Source organism: Galleria mellonella, unplaced genomic scaffold (genome assembly GCF_026898425.1).
Source record: "Galleria mellonella isolate WM207_F2 unplaced genomic scaffold, CSIRO_AGI_GalMel_v1 utg65, whole genome shotgun sequence".
NCBI lineage: Eukaryota > Metazoa > Arthropoda > Insecta > Lepidoptera > Pyralidae > Galleria > Galleria mellonella.
In genome coordinates, this window is record NW_026442138.1 from 9,315,145 (window position 1) to 9,339,340 (window position 24,196).

Consider the following 24,196-nt stretch of genomic DNA (forward strand, 5'->3'; position numbering starts at 1 on the left):
TCTACCGTGAAGCAGTTGTGTTTGCATGGCTGTGTTTCGTTTTGAAGGGTGGGAAATGGCGTGAATTTACTGGGTACAGAGGAATAACACCTGAGTCCTCAGGAATGGCAACGCCCGGAGGGTATTATGGGCGAAACAGTATACTCTGTTATGTCCATGCTACTGCTCATGTCTATAGGCAATGGTCACCACTTTCCATCAGGTGGGCCGTATGGTTAAGTAGTTTAGTTTTAGATGGATAGATAACTTTTTTATTCACCTTGATATCAAAATAACTGATTTTGCCATAATTGAAGTAAGTTTTTTGTGGAATACAATCTTTAATTATAAATGTTATTGTTTGTAAAGATCTAGGTAGGTTTGCTCAGTCGTGCTTGAAGAGTTGAACAGATTTGAATGAAATTTGGTGTCTATATTGGTAGTTTATATCCTAACTTAATACTTACTTTATATACTGACTCAAGCGGACAAAGCCGCGGGCAACACCTAGTCTGTATAAGGAGGTTTGCAATTCTGCACCTACTATTTTTTATTGTCTGTTTTTTTTGTAATTGTGGCATAATTAGCTTTATATCAAAATAGCAATGCAAAAAATAAACATAAATATACTCGTATTATTACTTTTTAAATGGATCAATTTGATAAAAAGTTATATAAAAATTATTTTAGTACTAATTGGGCTATGTATAGAAAAGCAAATTACATATAAGTATTTGTTTTTATACAACTTAGAATGGCAAACAATCTGACGGCCCACCTGATGGAAAGTGGTAACCATCGCCTATAGACATGAGCAGTACCATGGACATAACAGAGTATACTGTTTCTTTGTATATATTTCCTTAATTTTTCTATTTGTTCAATAGTTGACTAGTAGAGAATATTCAGAGTATATTCCACATAATGTACTGTATTCACTATGTGTATTAAAGCTTAAATAAATGTATTTATTTATTTAATTCATATTCTCTTATTGTATATAGATAGAGAAATGATAGAGAATGGATAAAATTATTTATTTATTTATTCATTAAAAATAATTATGACATTATAACAGCAAAAGCCAAATCAATGTTATAAATCTAGTGTGCTAACATACAAAGTTATAATAAATGTATTTAACCCGACTCTAGATATTTCTGAGTCGCTTCTAATATCTTTGGCAGTATAATTGTATCCATAATAAATAGTAAATATATAATTCAAAGAAACATATCTATACTAATATTATATAGAGGAAAGATTTGATTGATTTATGTTTGTTTGTAATAGATAAATTTAAACACTACTCAGTCGATTTAAAAAAAAAATTAACCTATAGGAAACTACATTATCAACGAGTGATTTAGGCTATATATTATCTTCGAAAATTCTACCTAACTCTGCCAAACCGAGCTTGATCATTAGTATCATATAAATGACAATTTCTAAGTATGTTGATATAATAATATGTAAGTAATTGATATATTTGGAGACCACATGATAATATGGCCATTAGAAACGCTTACAACTTAGCATTTGTTTATTGTTTTATAACTATGGACATAAATAACACTATTGGTTGTCCATTATTATGTTGTCATAATTTAATTTCTTATACTATTACTTTAATTATGCTTATCAAGAAACCTGTATTGTAATTGACCACTTTGATACTGGTTATTGACGTATAGTAGCAGTTGGTGTTATTTCATATCGAAAAGTAAAGCACAGTTCACATTAAGAGATAAGCGATCCTATCTTTCATTAACTTGGCTCACAATATACCACGGGCGTTACAGTACATTATGTAATGTCTATGAGGCTGTTTATGTCTGTTGGCGACGGTTATTTTCAATCAGGTGTAATTCATTTGTCATTCTTAGTATCATAAAGAAGAACTATTGTAGAGTTAACCTCGCTTTTGTACATTTGCTTTCCACTGTCATATTTCAGTATATGTCTATAGTGTGTACCATAAAGTATAAATAAATAAAAAGCTCACTTAGCTTATTTAATTTAGAATACATCCCACTATGTGAGCTAATAAAAATTTTGCAGACTACACTATCTAGGTTCACACTTAAAGCTGAGAGTAAACGAAACTGTAGCAGGGTTATTACGTACAATATGACCAAATTTACAAAAAAATAAGGAAATGGTTTGGACATCTTCAGTTATGTTACTACTATAGGACCTCCCACTTATTATTATTTATTTATTTAACTATTTATTGCACTTAATACATAAAACAATATACAATATAAAATTAACGACTAATTAAAATACATCAGGATAAAGCATACATTAAATTATATAGACGTAAAGGGTACAAAAGGCGACCTTATCGCTAGGGAAATCTCTTACAAACAACATTTGGTTAATGGAGAACAGATAGAAGTTGGTAGGTGATGTGAGAGTGAATTAATAATGAAATATTATAAAGATTAAAAATAATTAAATAAATTTAGAATTATAATATTTTAATGACATCGAAAGTTTATAATAATATTTACAAGAAAATTATGCTAAATTAAAGTCCATGATTTAAAGATTGATTCAGATTTGACGAAAATGTCATACGATATACTTACACATATTTTAAGACTGTTCTACAATAGAGACATCGGCTTCAATTGTGACCAGTTATTTTGTTTTAAATAGTTTTTAATATTTTAATATATAAAATAATATTTTAGTTAATATTGAACAGATTTTAAAAAATTGTATGGGACCAGTCTAAAAGTGTATTATTTCTAACAAAAAAAAATCATATCCATTTAAGAGGCCGAGTTAAGAGGTAGCAAACATACAATATAACCGAATTGAAAACTCTGTTTAAGTCGGTTAAAAATAATATAATCATATCGTGAAACTTTTTTTAATGTAGCAATCAAGAATAAAAAATTGTGTACTTCGTTCTAGGATGCCGTGCGGGTAATTTCATATAGGTACTTTGTCACTTACGAAAATATGTTTTCATCATTACTTATCACATTTATCAGTGATTGGTTGACATATTATAATTTTGTATCGGATTTATCTGATAAGGACCCTTTGTATAAAATACTCTTAAAAAATATGATTTCATTCCTATAGATGGCTCTGTAAGGTTCTACATTTATAGCAGAAAGGAAATACATCATAATGGTTGCTCTTGAAAATACAGTAATATCATACATCCGTCATAAGTAGGATTCCGTAGTGAAATAATTGAGCCGCAGTTTTCCGCCTGTCTGGAGTAATTTTATTCAAAGTGTTGTGTATGAAGAATATGTTTTATATAAAAATGTATTTATCGACAATTTGCAACGAACAATTTGTTTTATTTTTGTCCACTATAAGCTGTGACTTCCTCCGCGTGACCGGACATTGTATGATTGACTGATTTTTTTTAAACTATAATGACCTTCTTCGTCCATGACGACTGACATCTTAACTGTTTAACCTTAGGTGCCAAAAGACATGAAATAAACTCACTTTCACATTTATCACATTAAAACCAAAATAAAGATATCTGGTATTTCATATTTATTTATATGCGATCAAATACTCTTATTGGTGAGGTCCTTTTGTAATGCCAATCTTTCAGCCTATTACACGAGGTGTAAAATGGAACGGAGAGTACGCTTAATTTATACTCAATAGTCATTTAACGCATATAAAATGTTGTTATATATAATTATTCATTTAAATTCACAGCTTACTGTATTTTTACTTTCATTTCACTTAAATTTTTACCTAATTTTTAGTATAATTTTTAGTATAACAAAAGAAATGAGTTTCTATCAATAGTATTTACATTGCGCTGCTGTCTTATCAAAATGGCGCTGTCATCGATCTTACTTGTTTACAAAATATCAAATGTAAATCACTCACGGATCCGCTAGTGAAATTCGAGTTTGACTTTATAGAATAGCAATAACAGTTTCAGCAGAAAATAACTTGAAGAGAACAATAGACAATGAACCTTTCGCAGTAAACCTTTTGTACGAGTATACTCTATACTACTAATTAACTAGTAGTAGTACTGCTACTACTAACTAATAGTAGACTATTACTCCACAGTGCTTGGTATAAAAATTATAAAGTTATTTAGCAATCTATAATTAAAGGTATTCTGCGTAGTGTATGGCGTTGCTCATTGTATTATTTTATATGCAACGGTTACCGCTATTAAATCGTCTGTCAACTTGTTTATCGTTTACGAGAACGGAAAAACATGTTGATTAATATTCCCCCCTCTCCCAGAACTGACAAAATATGTTTTTTGTTTTTAACTAATTTTACAAATGGCGCCTACTACTCTAATTTATAATCCTCTATTAAAACTACTACACATAACTGTTAGTAGGAAGTCATGAGTAAGGTCAAACAAAAGAATCAAGTTGTTAATACATACTATAAAATATTACATCATCTAAGGCCTAACATTATATTTGTCTTTTATTCTTTGTGCATAATTTTATTATATTTACGAATATCTACGTATTCCACGGTATCACACCACGTGCAGCAGAATGATTTATAAACGAATGCCAATGTTGTTAGTAATTTTAGTTTTGTGAATAGAATTGAATAAAAATAAAAACTGAATTTCGAAGAGATTGTTAGTAATTAAATTTGACAGTTCTATTGCTAGCAATGCACCCTGACAGACCGACATTTACGCAATTGCCCCTGGAAGCCACCGTGGTAAATCCCTAATAAATTCACCACGATGGGCTAATTGACCTGATTTTATCGCCACTCAGTTGTGTCTTGTCAGCGATTACTAATATTGCACTCCGGGTTATCATTACATTATCATCCATTAAATAGATCAAGCAGCTATCATTGTCCTAATAGTAGGCTAATATCCACCTTGGGGAGAACCCATGTCCAATAATGTGGCGTTTAGAGCTCCTTTTGTGTTTATATGACTGTTTTACTAAAATGTTGGCTAAAAGAGATTTTTTTTATTATAGCACGACATGTGACCGCACCATCTTGAGCGATTATAGTCATTTATCTTAGGTGTGTCATAGTATATTTTGTTTTAGAACCGACAATAAATTAATGACGTCCATTGCTCAATCCCGAAATAAAATGCGTCATTGGAAAACCCTCTTTGATTTTTGTCTGTTGTTTGTTCGAACCTAATAAGGTTTATTGGATGAACTGCTGTTTTATATGCAGGATCCATCGTGTTTGTAAAGCTCAGATCTAACTAAAGGTATAACAAGCGAAAGAATCTTCATTCGTTCTCTATTCCTCACTGTTTTAAGCAACTTCAAAAAATACAAGATTCTCGATTCATTTTTATTTGCTCTTTGATTTGATTACCTGTGTTATAACTATATTACTATTTATATGCCTATAATGTTTTTTTTTTTTCTGTAAATCAAATTCTAAATTAAATCTTATGGGATTTTTTTAATAGCTAAGAGCATGTTATTGTAGCTCGATTACATTTCAAACTAAACCAATAGACAAATAATAACAATAGACGTAACAACACAGAATAACAAAGCGAAATTGAAGAATGTTTTGAGTGCGAATGAAGAAGTGTTGCCATTTTATACTCCATTTTTTATTAATAAGAGGGGTCAATAAACGGTCATAAGTTTGTCTCCGGATATTTAATTATGTCAATATAATTATTAACTTTGATGATTAAGTAATGAGTCTAGGAAAATGTTTTGAATTATTTTTTTTATGTTAACTTTAAATTTTATTTTTTGGTGACACTGTCGCATTAAATATGATTTTTTTTATAAGCGGTGGGTATGGTTTCTTTCATTATTTCTTTTATTTTAATTTCATCTTGAGATTTTTGTTGCCTAATTCAAAATTATGTCTGATTTTAATAAATAATTAATGTATTCTAATATAATAATTAATGTATTCTAATATAATAATTAATGTATTCTAATATAATAATTAATGTATTCTAATATAATAATTAATGTATTCTAATATAATAATTAATGGGCATCTCCATTTCATCACATCTAATTTAAAAAACCAAATATTGCTACTGAACCTAATAATGTGCGCGCGGTGCGCTAATGGCCGATTTGTTATCAACAGCTAGGAAAGATATCTATCAACTCGAATATAAATAATCGAAAATAAAACAGTTGAAAATTGATATCGGTGGCGTCACTGTTCATTCATATTAGTATTAGTTTATGCAAATTATTACCATTGCCAAAGCCAATCCTCGTCATATTTTTTTTATGGATGATAATAGAATGGTGATGATATGAAACCCCACCTGCGCTAACGGTATACGCTGGCGGGACACCAGTAAGGAGTAATAGGTGGCGATGAAAGCAGGTTCGTTAGCCAATCGTGATTTATTCCACTAGAATCAATTACGATAATTTCTAGGGGGAACCGCGTGGAGGTCGACTTGATAGTATGGTATTACTAGTTATGAGGAAATTAGACCCCATTACTAACAATCCCTTTCCCTCCGCCACCAGTGAGGGATGATAGGTGAGAATGAAAAGGCAGGTCAGTTAACCCACCGTAATGAATACACCTGGATTTCAACACGATGGTTTCCAGGGGGACCACATGGAGGTCGATCAGGCAGGATATATTGCTAGTAATGAGACTGGTAGTCCGCATTATTAACGATATTGTCATTGTCTTTTCTATCCTTACTAATCCTTATCGATACTTTACAATTTTATAAATGTAATAGTGATTTCTTTATTTGTTTGTTACCTTTATATAAATCAATAATTACAAATTGTTATCATTGGTGTTTTTATGCAAATATATATATTTATCATATAATAATAATATTTATAATTCAAATTTAATGTTTATTACATTTTATCACCACCCTTATTAATCCTTATCCTTATTTTTTTTATACCATAGGTGGCAAACAAGGGGTATTACACGCGCGTTGCCAACCCTGAAGAAACCTCTTTACCCTTTTGAAGAACTCCATGCTGTAGTCACTTAATATTATAAAAAAAAATATTTCTTCATTAGTACAAATATGTGTACATGGCGATTTTAATGCTTGACTGGGAGAGAATGCTTTTAGAAGCATTCTCTCCCAGTCAAGCATAGGGAAGTGTCAGAATACTCGAATGCGGTACTAGTAATTATTGATATACATACGTACTAAAATTACATATATAAACGAAAAAATATATATAAATAACAAATATATTTACACATATATGACATATACTATTATTATACACGAAATTGAGTATAATATAAAGTTGGATTTTTTTATTACCTCATGACGTATTAACAGCTTAACTAATGGTTAAGAAATTTGGTATACACGTACATTGTATTCGGGATGGAGAAGGACGTAGACTACTTTTTATTCCGGTCACGCAAACAAAGTCGCTGCCATAGCTATTAGTAAATTCTATTGAATAGCTTGAAAACAGTTTGTCTATTTTTAAATTCGTTTTTAAGTAATATAATATTATTTTCATCGCAATATAATAAAAGAAACCGTTTATTTTTAGAGTGATGTTTTTTACTCGGCCCTTTAAAGTTTATCACAAAATCCGCAGTTTAAAGTTCTGTAAATATTTACGGCCTTCCTGATTGAAAATGGTAGCCATCGCCTACAGACCTAAACAGCTCCACGGATATCACAGAATATACTGTGATACCCCTTGTGTTCTGACATGAACAGTACCATAGATGTAACAGAGTATACTGTGTCGCCCATTATATCCTTTATATTATAAAAAGTTTGTAACAAAGTACTCATTAACTAGTACTAACCCAAAATAGGAAAAGAAAATAATTATGAAATACATAACGGAGCACTGTGATCGACTTAAAATAGATTTTTCTATGTTTTGTTATATGTTGTTTTTTTAAGTATTTTTTAACCATTTTATCCTATCGGTGACTGCATAGCAACAATATTTTATTTCCTAAAATACATGATATTTGATAAGATGGAGCGATTGTCTAATGGCATGTAATAAAGCGTGTTAAGTTTACGTTAAGTGCACTCATAGAATTCTAGTTCGATATGTGACATGATGCAGAACAAGTTTTCATTGAAGCAATAAAGTAACCATCTACTAAACCATATCTAAAATAAGTCACCACCAGATTCTCAATTCGGTTGTAATTTTTTTTTTTTATTACTTCATAATTCCTTCAGTTCTTAATCAATTTGGGAAATTCTTTTTTTTTATCTGAAAGGATATACTTAAAGTTTAGTCCCATAGAAATTTTTGTCAAAATCGGTTCAGTAGGTTAGTTTTGAAACCAAAATAACTGGTTTTGCCACAACTGCAGTTTTTTTTATTTGACAAATATCTTTTGAATTGCAAATAAACAAACGGCTCATGGTGTGTGTAAATATGTATTTTTGCATATTTTAAAATATTTAATTATATAAGACGAGAGTACTTAATAAAAAATGACAAATGAACGCAGTGAAGATAGAAGTCATTTTATCGAAGTACAGTTTTATGTATTTCTTTACAATTACAACATATTATCACACAAGTGTGGTAGTGTTAATATGCTATACATTTGCAATATAGTAATATTTGTTCTTCTGTGTTCTATAATTTAACGCTTCGCAGACTTTTTATAAATTCAAATAATACCTGAGGGCATTAAACCCTGAACTGTTTGTCTACCAATCAATAAGCAGCATCTATATAGGTACTATTGGTTGTTTCCATTGCATTAGGTGTTTTATTTATGTATTCGTACTTGATGCTAACAAGTTCCCATATAAGGCCACAGAACGTAGTGGCCATTTTGCGTAATGGTCCGTTTACGAGAAATTAAGAAATCGGACATTTTCTGTAAATTATGATAAACTGGTTATTTATCTAAATTATATCAGTTTATTTTACTAACTGGCTTTTTTACACTAGTTCGTACGCATTGATTTCAGAAGTAGGAAAACTAATTAAATAGATTACTACCAGATGGTATATCAAAATAAACCATTTCCAAATTTTAAGTTAGATCTTCAGGAACAGAACTGTGAAAACTTCATTTTGTGTCGTAATTATATTCGCTTCGCTTCGCGATGCCGCTACAAAAATGTATGCATAGATACAGACAAAATTTCTTAAAATTGGCATCTATTGGTTTTATTAAAATCATATTGATTTTTTTTTTATTAAATATCTGTTATGTACAAACAACAGACATGTTATTATATATATTAGTAAAATTAGAATTAATACGATTGTAACTAGAAGAGTTCTATGTGAAGATGACATTTAAGTGAACTTGGAAACGACTGAAATTTTTTTTTATACCACTGAGGTGGCAAGCAAGCATACGGTGCGTTGCCGACTCTGAAGAAACCTCTTTTACCCCCCTTTTGAAGAACCCCATGCTGTAGTCTCTTGGGAAAACCTCGGCAGGGAGCTCATTCCACAACCTGAATGTTCGTGGGATGAAAGAACACACATAAGGAAAAGAAGGGATAATGGCATGTTGATGACATCATAGTGACAGTTTCGATCTTACATACGTTTAATATTACTGTTAATGTTACAGTGGCAGCCTCTGGTATGGGCAACCTTCTTTGCGTTGTATTATAAAAACGTGCAAATTGCGCAATTTGTTGTATGGGAAATCGTGAATCACTGAGAGAAAATTTAAACAAGCAATATATTATAATTAAATATAATAATTATAAAAATATATAATAATTAAACGATTTACCGACTGAGATGCTGCTATTTTCACCTACCAGACATAACTAATAAGTTACTAACGGAAGCAATATTTTTAGCATAATATATACTTATTACTCTTATAGATAAGCCCCATTGATACTTATTCGCGTACTCGCAAATGAGGCATATTTGAAAGAGTTCCATTAACCCGATCTAGATAATCGTTGTAAGTCTTATTATATACATAATGAACTTTTGACAGACCTTGTCTTGTTAAGATTCCTATGATGCTGCCTTCACTTCTCAACTATAAGTCATCCTATAGCTTCCTAATATATTTTTTTATTTCAATATTCAAATCTATATCTACCCAATCTTTGTACTTTTTCGTTTACGTATTTTCTTTAGGGTACCTACAATGATATTGTTACAGTTACTAAAGGTTCTGTCTGGATCTTTCATACCAGTCTCTAATCTAAAAGGAAACAAACACAAATTTTGTTTGCCTGGCGACTGTTTTTTTTTTCTATTTTTTTTTTATTATAAATAGATTGCTAACATGGGTTCAATTATTATCTTTTTCAATACAGAACTACGAACAAGAATTTTGACAACTTCGACGGCTAATCTCTCGAAAACATCAAATCGTTAAGTGCCAATGATAACCAATATGAAATGTTACACTAGAAACGCCACAGTCGATATATATTTTATTGACAATGTTTGCATTATGTTATCTAATAATTCGTTGTTATATCAATTTTTGCCACTACGCCACTGTTAGGAGATAAGAACATCTGCTGCTATCAGTCGCTCGCTGATTACGTACCCTGATGGACTGCTTCGTTGTTTCCTGGATTCTGCCAGCGCCAACATGCTCGTGAATGGTGAGCCCGCGCGCTCGCAGTGCCCGGTTGTGGGTTGCTTCGAGGAAACTGGATGGAATATGCAGTGTCCGATGTCGGGTCAGTGGGCGCGACAGCCGAATGATGTGTGCAGTAGTGTTTATTCAAATTTTGACTCACCATCAGTGGAGTGCTATAGCAACTATTATGTGCCCCATGCGACTGAGGCTCAATACTTCCACCAGGAGTACAGCCAACCTGTTAGATATATTCAACCGCAGCCTATAATTCCTAACCTGCCCTGTAATCAGGTCCCGCAATGGAATTACAACACCATGTGCTACAATGTTGACGGCCAACCGTGTCAGTACACCAGAATAGTCGATTTGGAAGACTTCATGTGAGTTCACGCAGTTTATAAACATGATTACCTCTATATTTATGTTTAACTTGACTAATAATCGAAGTATTTACGGAAACACGTATAACTACCAACAACAAAGCCATTTACGTCTGAGGAAGTAATTATTTTTTATTTTCTCCCGAACAAGAACGACAAAATGGCGGTGTTTTACTGCTTTGCTCACTACTTATTTTCTTTTAGTACTTTTGATTAGCATGTACGTACATACACTAAAGTAAACTGTCTCTGTAGCCATTACAATATTTATGACCCGATACATTCAAAAGTATTTTTTTATTAAATTAAAAGTCTCTATCTACAAATGTTAAAGTTCAAGTCTGATTATCAGTCTCTACATAAACACGTACATACAAACATCATACATGGTACATATGCTATTTTGCTATTTGTTACTTTGTATTTAACGGACTTCTCACTAGTAGTTATCAGTTTGTCTACTTTTTGTTCCAACTTGTATTTGTGGTTTTCAATATTATTATGAAATTTAAAATATCTATGTGTATTTATATCTATTATAACTTCTACCTATTTGTTAGGAATTTTTTTCTGTTTGGTCTTCTACTTGGTGCGGTTTTGCGTTAACCTTATCCACTGCTTTTTCGCTGAGCACATTATGTCATTCGGCGTAATATACATATTTAAATAATACGTATATATAGGTATATTTAGTATACCTGAATTAAATATTATTGATATATTTAATATCACTGTCTAAATTCAGATCCGTCATAATGGAATCCATGAGAATCCTTTAAGTCTTGTTAATTATGTATAGCTAGAGATGGGCAATCCACCTGGGTGGGTTTAAAGTCTGGTGGGTAAAAACCGGGTGTTTTGGGTTTATTGGGTTTAAACCCCATAAACACCCAAATTTTTGGGTGTTTATGATTTTGTACTTCATCATCGTCATCTCAGCCGCAAGACGTCCACTATACTGGACATAGACAATATTATTATGCAGCCTACAGAATAAAAAACTTTTAATTTGATTTTGAGTTTATTAAGAAAGAGATGAAAGTAAAATGTAAAACTACAGTCAATCACTGTCAGATTCAGAGTTATTACAAGCGATGAATTGTATAGGTTCGATAGGCTCTATTTCGTCTAAACTGTTATGTTCATTTACTTGCTCAATGAAAGCTTCTAAGGTATTTTCTTCATTAAACTGAATGTCCTCGCATTCAGCTTTATGTTTAAGATTCCAGTTATAACAAATGAATGAAATTTTTTCAGTTCTTTCAGTTGTAAGTCGATTTCTTTTGTTATTATGTATGTAGCCTTGGATACTAAAGGAACGCTCAGTGGCTGCCGAAGTACAGGGAGCTGATAGAATACGAATCGCTACTTTGCTTAACTCAGTGGAACCACAAATACCTTTCCACCATATTAGGGGCTCAATGCTATCTAATGAGCTCCATACAAATCCTCTGGCCCAAAAGTTTTCTTTAGCTTTATAACACGCCAAATCTGCCATTACATTTGACAAACTTAAGTGTTGGCTTAAATTGTAGATAAACTCCATACCCTTAAGTTCTTCCTCTTGAGTAAGTTCGACTCCTAGAGTCCTGGGGTCTAGAATATATGCTGCAAAATGTATTGGCCTCATTGCCATATTGCATCTTGAAGATACTGATGTTAGAATCTGCTGTTTGCTTTCTTCGCTCAATGTCGAAATCTCATTTAATGCAAAACGTATCTTAGCTTGTACATCTCTAAATGTAATGTATGTGCGATGCAAACGATTCTGGTCGCTCTCTAAGTAAAATATGCTTTCAGTGACTGGTTCCAAAATACTTATACATTCCCCTGTCTTCGTCCAGAAATCATCACTTAGAATTAAATCTTTAATATCTCTTGAAATTACCACATCTTCTCTAACTGTTAATATTTGCAAAGCTATCTTATTTGCTTTCAAACTTTTTAACGAAGTAACATGACTTCCCCATCTTGTAGCACAAGGCAATTTTAGTGTTTGTGTAGAATCTTCACCCTGCCTTGATTTTATCAACAAGGAACTTAATCGTTGACTCCTTTTAACAGTTTTTATTATATTTATGGCTTGCATAATAAACACAGTTACTTCTTGTATCTTTACAATATCTTGGCACAACAAGTTAAGGATATGTGCACAGCAACCGAGAGGAACAACATGTGGATATTTGAGTTTTGTTAATTCGAATGCCTTTTGTATATTTCTAGCGTTATCGCCAATAAGTACAAGAAACTTATTTGCTCCATACACTTTCATTACTTTTTCAACTTCTTGGCTAAGGTATTCACTAGTGTGAGGATTACTTTCTGTATTCAAACTTTTAACGTATGCAGGTTGAGGTTTTGATATAAGAAAGTTTATTATTCCTTCATTTCTTAAATTAGACCAGCCATCGCACTGAAGGTGTAAGTAACTACAAGCATTTAGTTCCTCATTTAACTCAAAACGCATTTCTCTATATATTTTATCTAAGTATTTTGTCGCTAAAGCTTTACGTGAAGGTATTTTAAATTTTGGTTGCAATTTTTCGAAAAATTGTATCCATAAAGGATGTTGCACCATCGATAATGGCGTCCCTGTTACAAATATAGCTCTCGCTAATTCTGTTTTTATATGATCATCGGTGTCTTGAAACTCAGCATTTATTGTAGTGTTAGCAGACGACGAGGGGCTTATAAAAGAATCATTTGTCTCTATCTCTGACAGTCCAGACATTTTGGTTTTGGACGAGCTATCTTTTATAAGTTTCATAGAGTCTTTTAATGTTTCTGGAGATTTTGGACAAGTGATAAGATGTTGAAGCATTTTGGCAGCATTACTGAATTTGTAGACCTTATTACAAAGCTTGCAAGAAACAGACTTGTTTGGTAAAGTACGGTAGTGCTCCCATATGCGTAAATCTTTAGGTCTCCCCATTGAACCTAAAAAAATGAACGATGATTAGTTGGTCTGACGAAAATTCAACAATAGAGTGCCTATTTTTTTACAATGATTATTTCTTGTTATTTACAATAAATTTATTAAAAAAATAATAAAATAAATACAAAAAACCTTTGTAAAATTACATCTCCTCGGAGGATTAAACGCAGACGCTAGTTTATTATCGTATTGTTCTGTATTTTTCTCAGCAACTTCTTTAATTCGATTAGGTACTTACGCATATTATGTTAAAAATAAATATCTAGTACACATCTTAGGCTATCCACCATTATTATCCAATGACGACTCTCAGCTAACTATGCACTATCATCCAAAATAAACGTGTATGGAAAATTTTATCCCAGTCGGTTGAGGATTGAGGATAATTGCATCAACATACGAACATACCTACATACTTTTATTTACATAACGCAAGCTAAATAAAAGCTTGTAATAATACATCTAATTTTAAGTTAAAATTGTTAAGTGATCATGATATAATTGTATCATTCAAAAATCCACTTACCTTTAATTATTTCTTGTTAAGTATAAATATTATTTCAAATCTGCTCCCTTAATATGCACTTTTTTACTGCTTTTCCTACCTAACACGTTACCAGGAAGTCACGTTACCAGAGTCAGAGTAATAGTGAACACGTTTGACAGTGATTGTCGTCGCCTCATATTCAGCGTCGACGAATAGGGGAATCCCCAGTCATAATGTATTGCATGCGTGGCGGTCTTACTTCAAATCCATAAACAAAGAGATAATTACAGAACTCGATACTAGATGGCGCTGTTTTTGTTTGAAGAAAGTTTGCGGGCTAAAATACATAGAATTTCATCAATGACTTCCACAAAGAACAACATTTCTGTTTTTTCTAAGTCCGTATCTCTTCCGTATATTTCATAAGATATAAGCTTGGGCTACATTGTTATGCAACGTGATTTTGTCGCTGTCTTGCTAGCAGGGTTGACAGATATACGATTTAAATCGTACTCATACTATTATTTGTCTATTTTTTAATGTACGATCGTAAAGATTATGATCGTAATTCGCACAAAAACATACGACTTTTTGGTTACCTGGCAACATTTTTATTATGAAACGAACATGCTCACATCATCAGTCACATGCAACAATTTATTGGGGATTTCCCCTTCACATCTGGCAGTCCTGCTTTCTAGAATATAGGTAAGTCAGCCACAGTTACTGACGATCGATATTTAAAGGGTATTGTTTTTGTGCTAAATATTTCATAAAAACGTTATTTAATACTTTGTGGATTATTAATTTAGTTGATAATCACTGGAAGTAAAATGGATGCTAATTTGAGAGATCAAGATCTTCGTATAAAACAGTTAATAAAAGAAAATCTACGTAAGTACTCTTTTTATACCTAGGTAGGTAAGGTATAATAAACACAAAAGGTACTTAGATCGCGTGTGTTCGAAGCATTTATTCTAATAAATTTAATTTAAAATTGTAGAAAGAAAAAAATGTCTGCCAAGCCGTAGCCGAAGCCGATCTCCAAATATATTTGGCGATAGTGAGACCCAGTGTCCAGATGATTTACCCAGCGTCGTCGCAACAAAGAAAAAAACGAGGCTAAAGTAAAAGAAAATTTACTGAAAGAAGAAACAAACTGTTCTAAATGCTTAATTTATGGAGAAGAGGATAAAAGAAATGAGTATTTCGGACTGTTAGTGGCTCAAGAATTTAAATATATACGGCCATGTGTGCGAACGAGGTGTTATGAAGAAATTTTAAAGTATCTACGGGAAGCAAAAGGCCAACATGTTGATCAACTGCAACATGAAAACACTGAAAATTAATTACTTTCATTTTATTATATATAGATTTTTAAAATTTCCTGAAATATTATTAGTTAACGTTTTATTTAATATTGTAGAATTGATCAATACAATTTATAAAAATAATTTATTGGTATTACTTACATATTTTCAAAAAAATACGTAAAAACCTATTTTTTTGGGTGATTATGGGAGTTTATGGGTGTTTATTGGGTTTTTACCAAAGCACCGGGTTTAAACCCGGTGCTTTGCCCATCTGTATGTATAGCATCACATAGATAGATAATTTATTTGCATTGCTTACAGTACAGAACGAAGAAGTTATAGTTACTTTATAGAAATTGAAGTAAATTTTCTACATCAAGATTCCCTAGTGGAATTTTTAATTTATGTTTACTATTTTATTTATTTAACCCAGTAATTTAAAATTTCCTTCTCATATTAAAACAATAGTTTTTTCAATTATGACAAATTAAACGAGACCAATTCAGGAATAAATTGGGGCGTCTGTAAGTAAATATTGTATAGATTCATCTCATAACTACTTGTCAACATCATCATTTCTTTTTCCATTAAGTCGGTTAATTGAATTGTGCATAGATATTTCACCTCTTTCTTTCTGACTCACGGCACAGACGTGACAGCCACGGTTTCTTCTTACATTCATTTGCGCTGTCGTTCTATCTCGATCGCTCACTACTCGCCACGCAGAACACCCAGACCCGAAGTAATTCACAAAATCTCCTTTTCTTGAATTACCTGACCGGGAATTAAATCCGAGATCTCATATACGTAAAGCAACGTGCCCGGAGGTCATCATAAAAGAAGTAGTTTTATAATATGGAAATATGAATGGATAAATCGGTTTTATTTTTACTTTATAAAGAAGTACATTTGGCTACTTCAGTTACAAGCACATATATCGATAAACGATGTTTCGTAGATACTTTACATAGGAAATATTTGAATTTAGAACAGGGAATCATGTGTCTATAAGTTTGTCTTGCTTCGCTACAAGCAATTTTTACTTTACAAAGGAAAACTGTAAAAGATCCCTCTGTGGGATAAGTCTGCTATTGTATGTTGAATCTTTTTAATGTGTCCAATGTAAAGTGTATACAATAAAGTTTAACAATGTCATGTGCATTTAGTTAACTCTTGTTTTTATTTGTGAAAACATGTAATTGACTTTTTGTCTTTACTTTTTTTTTATTATGAAGTTTTTTAGCTGTTAGTTTTTCTTGAATAAAAAAGTAAGTAAATAAAGTTTTTACAATATAATATAAATACAGAAGCTTCAGTCGTCATCAGATAATATGGAAACAAAACGGAAGTAAACCCTTTAATGACTACAAAAAAATATGAAAGTCAGTTCAGGATTGGCGACGTAATTGAGATACACGTCGCAATAAAAATCCCACGAATTGGGAACTTCCATTTTTTTGAGAAAATTACAAAGAAACAATTTATTTAATAAATTGCATCTTTGCAATTTCTCATCATCTGTAGTCAAACATTACTATAATAAATCTACATCTATAAATATGTGTGTACATACTTAATAAAAATAAAATTTTACATTATTTTTTTAATTTCCTTCCAATTCTATGACGACAATGTGTTTACATACATAAAGTTTTACAACCCTCCATCCACTAAAAAATAAGAATCATAAAAATCAGTTCAGAATTGGCGACGTAATCGTGTAACATGTCGCAAAAAATACACAGATACACACGAATTGGGAATTTTCTGTTTTGGAAAATTTACAAATTATTCCATTAGAACATTATATCGCATCTATAGTTAGACTTACCTGTAATGAATCAGTATCTGTAAATAATATATCTATGTACTCGTGCTGAATAAAAATAAAATTTAACACTGTCTGTTGAATTTAGTTCCAATCTTATCACGATAATGTGTACTAGATATACAATTTAAGGGATTTAATGCTTTATTCTATAGCATAATAGGGCTTTATATATAACGGTAAACGAAAAAATAAAATTTATTTTAATGTAAATAGTGTGTAATACGCGGATATTACGGTATTTTGAGTAAATAGTTAAAATAACTCTTATTAGTATTTCATAATATTGGGTAGTAAGTTAAATGACTTGTAAGTTTTACGATTTAGTGAATTTAATACTTATACAGTTATATTATAGGGCTTAATATATGTAATTACAAAGCAAAGTAATAAGATTTATTGTAAGGTAAATAGTGTAGTCGTTGAATATTACACAAATTTATAAATTATTATTAATATATCAACCGTTAAATGTCCACTGCTGAACATAGGCCTTTCCTATAAAGGGGGTTTTGTCAGTAGTTGCCACGCTTGGTAAGCGGATTGGCAACCGCAGTTAGCCTTTGGTGAGGTTTTAAGAGGGACGCTACTGCCCATCCCTGGACCATTAATTTCCCTTAGTCGCCTCTTACGATATCCAGGATAAAGGAAGGGATGGCCCATTATATGCCGGGACTACACAACAGTTTATGAATTGGTATTTTTTTTTTTTATTTTTATTACTTTGTTTTCAGTTTTAGATATTAAACTGCGAATTTTTTATGCAAACAACTTTTAAAGTAATGTGTTAAGGAGTCTTCGTAATGTATCTAGTAACTTTATGCCTTCCGCCCTAAGTTCATGAAATTTTACACAATATAAATTATAGAGATAAGTAATGTTATTAATTGACTATAACCACAGGATTTGTCGATCAAACTTGTTTTAAAACGGTATTACAGTTAATGGATACGTGCCAAGATTTGGTCCGTCGTATTTCAAGTGACCAAATCACGTGTTCATCTGACTCGTCTTGTGACTCTTCGGTCCTCAGTGATTGTAATTAGCGATGTGGTTTTCTTTATTTTTTTCCTTATAAATAGCTGTATAAGTCATTGACTGAAGTAATTCGTCTGAAATAATAAACTTTAGTGTGAAATAACCTCGCTTTTCTCGAGAGTTAGTAGCACAGCGCCGTTTTGTGACCTTAAGGATTATGGATGTAGAGAATGGCAGCAAAGGCAAAACATGGAACCTGATTTTTAGATTAAGATATTAATGCAAGTAACAATATATAATAAATATACAGAAACTCATAATTTTATAATAATTGTTAATAAAACATTGTGTCTAAAAGAAATGTAGAAATATAAAAATTGTTTTTTTTTTTATACCACTGAGGTGGCAATCAAGCATACAGCCCTCCTGATGGTAAGTGAAGTGGTTACCGTATCCATTTCTGTGGATTTATATATATATATATATATATATATATATACAAATTAATTTTTCCGAGTAAATCATAACATAAACTTATGTTCATCAGTGGTCAGATAATAGCTGATATAATGATGAAATCATAACATGATTAAATAAAGATTTTACATTATAGTATTAAATTATAATATACAATGACCTTACAATATATATAAGTAGTACCTTATCTGAATCTATTGATATTTTTAAAGATAGAAGTGATAATTGTGCGACTAAACAAAATACAGTTGAATGTATATTAATAATTACAGCTAAAAGGCGGAATTTGAAAAGTTCCTTTTACCAAATAAACGAACAAATAATAAGCGGTGAAAATTGTCAAATCGTCTTAATGCTATTATTGATAATGTGCGGGTATATGTTTCTTCCTTTTATATTATGTAAAAAAAAAAAGAAGAATTGAATATCAAATTATTTTTACTCTCTTTAAATATTTGCCCATACTTAAGAAGTAAAAAAAGCATCCCAATAATTCATTAAAGAAAAATCTGAATTGTATGGAGCTTGAGCTCGATTGATTGATTGATATTTATTATATCTACTATACTATACACTTTAAACTTTTAATTTTACTTGGTTTTCAAGTATAATCGATCAAATATATCGTGATTTACTTATTTGAAATCTTTTGGTTTAGAATTTCATGTATTAAAGTTAGTAAAAATATTTATACATATTTTAGTAGTACTGTACCGTCTATTTAATTTTATGCTTGCCTCATGGTTGACTAGTAGAGAACACCATTAGGTGTTAAATCCGCCATATGTAAATTTACTTATATAATTGTATATTGAAGTTAATACGAATAAATAAAATAAATAAATAATTTTACCAGAGAGAGACTGTACAAAAGTCGATTGCTTAGGTACCTCTGTCCCATTCGTGTTTCAACCGTGAAGCAGTTGTGTTTGCATGGCGGTGTTTCGGTTTGAAGGGTGGGATATGGCAGCTTGTTTGCCATTCTAAGTTGTATAATATATATATATATATATATAATATATATATATATATATATATATATATATATATATATATATATATATATATATATATATATATTTGCATTACTGTGGCACACGCATGAAGAAAAAAATTTTTATTATGCATTCTGATTTTGTTTTTGGTTTTTTTTTAAATCTTTTGTACATGTATCGTTTTTTTATCTTTTTTTACTTTGCTTTTGTATCTTTTGCTGTTTGTGTGCTGTAAGTCATGCAAATAAATTATCTATCTATATATATATATATATATATATATATATATATATATATATATATATATATATATATACTTATATAGAAATCAAACTAAAAATATAATGATTTTGACAGTTTGTTACTTTTTACACATTACGTTATTGAGCGTACGGAAACGTATTTATTGGTGTTTATGTATCCGAATTATTTTTAGTTACAATAAACGCAATATGATTTTTTGTTTTCTATTAGACCGATATTCTTTACAAATTTCTAAATCGTTTGATATACTGCACAATGACTGTCATTGGCATTCAATACGAAAATAAAATGTCTTTAAAAAAACTTCTTTAAAGAAAAATAAGTTTGAAATCCAGCACATCTTTCGAAAGTTGATATAAATTATAACAAGTGTCAATGAGATGCATCGATAAGTGCATAGCTCTAATAAATAAATTAATAAAGTTTTAGACAAAATAAAGGAGTAATTATAATGAAATATAAAAGTAAACATGAAGTAGTTGGTAATATTAAAGGCAAGACTTTAGACAATTTATATCAGTTCTTTGGCCTTAGAGTAATCTATTTTCAATGACAGTTACGTTTCATGCATCCGGCTTTGACCAAAGTCGGTTTTTTAACCGAATTCAAAAAATAAGGTTATCTATCAAATTATCTGTTTTTACCACCTTATCCTCATTACTAATTAATATTGTTTATTCAGTTGAATAAATAAGTGGATTATTCTCATTAAAGTCTGACTATTTTTACACCAAATCCTCTTTGATCGGAGAAATCAGACATCCATTCAAAATTTGAAATATCAAAGACATTTTTCACTAATACTTTATGCAAATTTATATTTTAAGAAATTTTGAAGAAAGACCATAGATATCTCTATAAAATTTCCAAATATAAAATTGGATTGTTGTCTAAGAATAAATGTATCAATACCGTTATCTTATTGACATTAACAAAATATTTTAAATATAGATGTAGTAATAGTACAGATAACAGGCAGTAATGCGAGTTATATAATAATATGGATTAAAATCTGACTGAAATAATCCTACTATATAATATAACAAATATGAAATTGTATATTAAATCATTTACCAGTGTTTAATCTGAGTTATGTACAATAAAGATTTTACAATACAATACAACGAAAGTTTGTGTAATTTTCTGGACGTATTTTTTTACTTAATCATACTTTAATTGGAATATACAGCTATAACTGTTATAAAAAAAATCCTCTATTTATGAAGTTATGCTGAATAGTTTTTTACAATTGTAAAAAATATTAATCATTGTAAAACTGTGCAAATTTAGCTTCGCTTAAAAACAGCGACCTCAACGTTATAAATTAATTATAAGCAAAGGCGAATAGACCGTAACGATATTAAAAAAGAAATATAAAAATTAGTTTGGAATTGGCTAAGATATTTTGAAACACATATAAATATTTACACTTGTGAATTGTGAACTTTCTCTGTTGAAAAGTTGCATAAAAGTGATACAAAGTGTTTCAGTATAGGTTCATAAAGAGAATCCTTAATAATATTATAAACGTGAATGTTTGTTTGTTTGTTACCTTATATTGACGGTTTAACTGATGACTGTTAATTTTTGTATACTTGTACTATAGGTCATATGAGATAGAGAAGAATATAGGCTACTTTTTACCTAAGTCAGTAAACATATCTTGGACAAAGGTAGAAGTCGCGGTTAAAAGCTAGTGTAAGAATGAAATCAATTTTTATTTAAATACACTTGTTTATAAACTTTTTCAATTCGTTAGGTATTCATGATTTTACTGCTAATCTCGTAATGTTATTTTCTGAGAACTCTAAAACCTCTAGAAACTCGGCAAAGACTCTTTTCGAATTAATTTATGTACAAAATAATTTTAAATTCATACTCTAATGACCCAGTAACTATGTATAACTTAAGCTTTTGGCCACAACAGATTATCAGTATTTTGCTCTTTTGAGGGCAAAGCAATAAACTGAGTTGTGACCATTCTGTGTTACTGTGGCACACTTACGAAATGAAAAATTATGTTACTTCTTTTATGTATTTTCCTTTTTTTCTTTTATTTTGCATATGTATCTATATCTGTTGTTATTTGTGTGCTATAAATAATGAAAATAAATTATATCTTATATACTATCTACTAATATAATATTTTTCATAGTATATAGTATTTGTTATATGATTATCTAGTTTCTGAAATACCTATATAAAGCTGTCTAACTAAACAACGTTCAGTATTATGATTGTTTAAACTAAAAATAAATGCCCGCTGTTGAACCTGTGTTCAACTTCAAGGAGACTATTCTCCTTTATAAACTGCCACAAATAACGACTCAGCAATCTACAATGTATCCATCGATTGCCTGTGACCCATTTACATGTCTTTTAATAAACATCAGCAATTAATGTTAAATAGTCATGAATGGTTCGTATGCCTATTCAGAAAATATAAACCCGAGGAATGTTCGTGTTTCGGATATAATCATATTGTATTGCCTATATTATCCTCCCATATTTATAACCTTGTTGCCTAAACGTCTTGGTTTAAGGTATATCGAGTTTTCCTTCTTTCACGCTCTTCATTGAGCTCCTTCTTTTGCGATACGATAAGGACGAAAAAGAGTGACAGGTGCAGTCAAATTTGTTTTTGATAGTGGACTTAATGAGATGCCTGTTCCCGAATGACCGAATCTAATGAAGTTCCTAATAGAAATATCCCGATCTTTCGACCGAAATTTCGAATTTATTATTTCGCTGTAGACCCTCAGTTTGTCCTTTGAGATGTATATATACAAAGAAGTGTTTATCTTTATCGCGCTTCCAAGTAGAGTAACTGTTTATTAATCGCAAAATAATGGTCTGTAATAACAAAAATAACGATTGAGGAAAATGACGAGATCCGGTTTATTTTTCTTGAAGTATACCTACCTACCTTTATAATGAACTTTATGTTATTAGGGAATAAAAATAAACTGTTTACGATCGATCGTCCAGATGTTCTAAATAAAGATTTTATAAATTTCCAATGCTTACCTATCACAGATTTACGTATAGGATAGAAAAATCGGGGAATATTACCAACAAAAATCAATTCCATCCTTGCTATTCAATATAAATATATATTATTTTTCACCCCACAGCGGTCACGGCTCTTCAATTGCCTGACGGGGACATGACTAGCTATATATACTCGCAATCATCACCAATTGACGATCGGGACGCTTATCTACGTAACTAGTCATGATTACTAATAACTTTGGAAAACTATTCCAATCGATCCTATTTTATACGATTCATTCTACTATAAGTGAGTAAAAGCTGCTTCAATAGAATTTAATAAAAATATAAACAAACGAATTGTTGACTTGACTCTACGACAGTATTCTGAAGACAAATAGTACAAATAAAAAATATAATTAGTAATTTTTTTTTCATTTTAAGAATGTTTCTGTGAAAATTTCAACAAAAAATTATAGAGTATGATACTTTCTTTGTCATATACCCTACCATAACTTATCTGAACCTTAAAAATTTTATAAATGTCTTTTTTTCATTCGTTCGTAATTTAATGCTAAAATTATTGTTTTATTTGATTCCATTATCAGATATTTCAAAAAAAAATTATCAATAGGTAAATTAGAACGTAGCTCAACAACGTAACTAATTTATTAAAATTACCTATTTTAATAAATTAGTTCGTTTTTTAACACATAGGATAAACTTTTTTACAATTCATCTCATACTCGTTACAGCTTCGGTTCTTTCAATTGACTGATGAACACGCGATTATTTATTCAATGTTCGTTACATTGACGATTTTCTACGCAACTATTCATGATTACTTAGGGTCTTGGATGCTCAGAACTATTAGGGTCCCTTATTCTCATTCCATCTATTAATCTTATTTTTCTTCTTGTACCTTCTCCTATTGAAGACCGGCCTTCATTATAAGATAGCTTTATTAGGTTATCCTAACTTTAAAAACTGTTGTATTGACAAGGAATTTGATATACTTATCTAATATTTTTGTCCCAGAAAGTGCGTCTTGACCAAACTACTTGGTAAA

The 24,196-nt window shown here is 30.7% G+C and overlaps 2 protein-coding genes across 3 annotated transcripts in view; one reads left to right on the forward strand and one right to left on the reverse strand.

Moving 5' to 3' along the window:
• The window catches only part of LOC113519898 (hypoxia-inducible factor 1-alpha-like), a 134,681-nt gene that overhangs the window by 8,572 nt on the left and 101,913 nt on the right, over nt 1-24,196 (forward strand). Inside the window, exon 1 of one of the 2 annotated variants that reach the window (XM_026905115.3) lies at nt 10,418-10,859. The exons of the other annotated variant lie outside the window; for it this stretch is intronic. Coding sequence (XP_026760916.2) covers nt 10,489-10,859 — 371 coding nt within the window. The 5' untranslated portion in view covers nt 10,418-10,488. Of the gene's footprint in view, nt 1-10,417; nt 10,860-24,196 lie in introns of those variants that run through there. 2 annotated transcript variants of the gene reach the window in all.
• On the reverse strand, nt 11,664-15,861 carry LOC128201949 (uncharacterized). The gene is made up of 2 exons (XM_052900456.1): nt 14,321-15,861; nt 11,664-13,796 (listed from the first exon to the last, which is right to left on the reverse strand). The coding sequence occupies exon 2, from the start codon at nt 13,789-13,791 to the stop codon at nt 11,920-11,922; it is 1,872 nt and encodes a 623-aa protein (XP_052756416.1). The 5' UTR covers nt 13,792-13,796; nt 14,321-15,861; the 3' UTR covers nt 11,664-11,919.

Bases quoted from the DNA above. Each gene is read 5' to 3' on its own strand.
- LOC128201949 (XM_052900456.1), bottom strand. From the start codon at position 13,791: ATGGGGAGACCTAAAGATTTACGCATATGGGAGCACTACCGTACTTTA.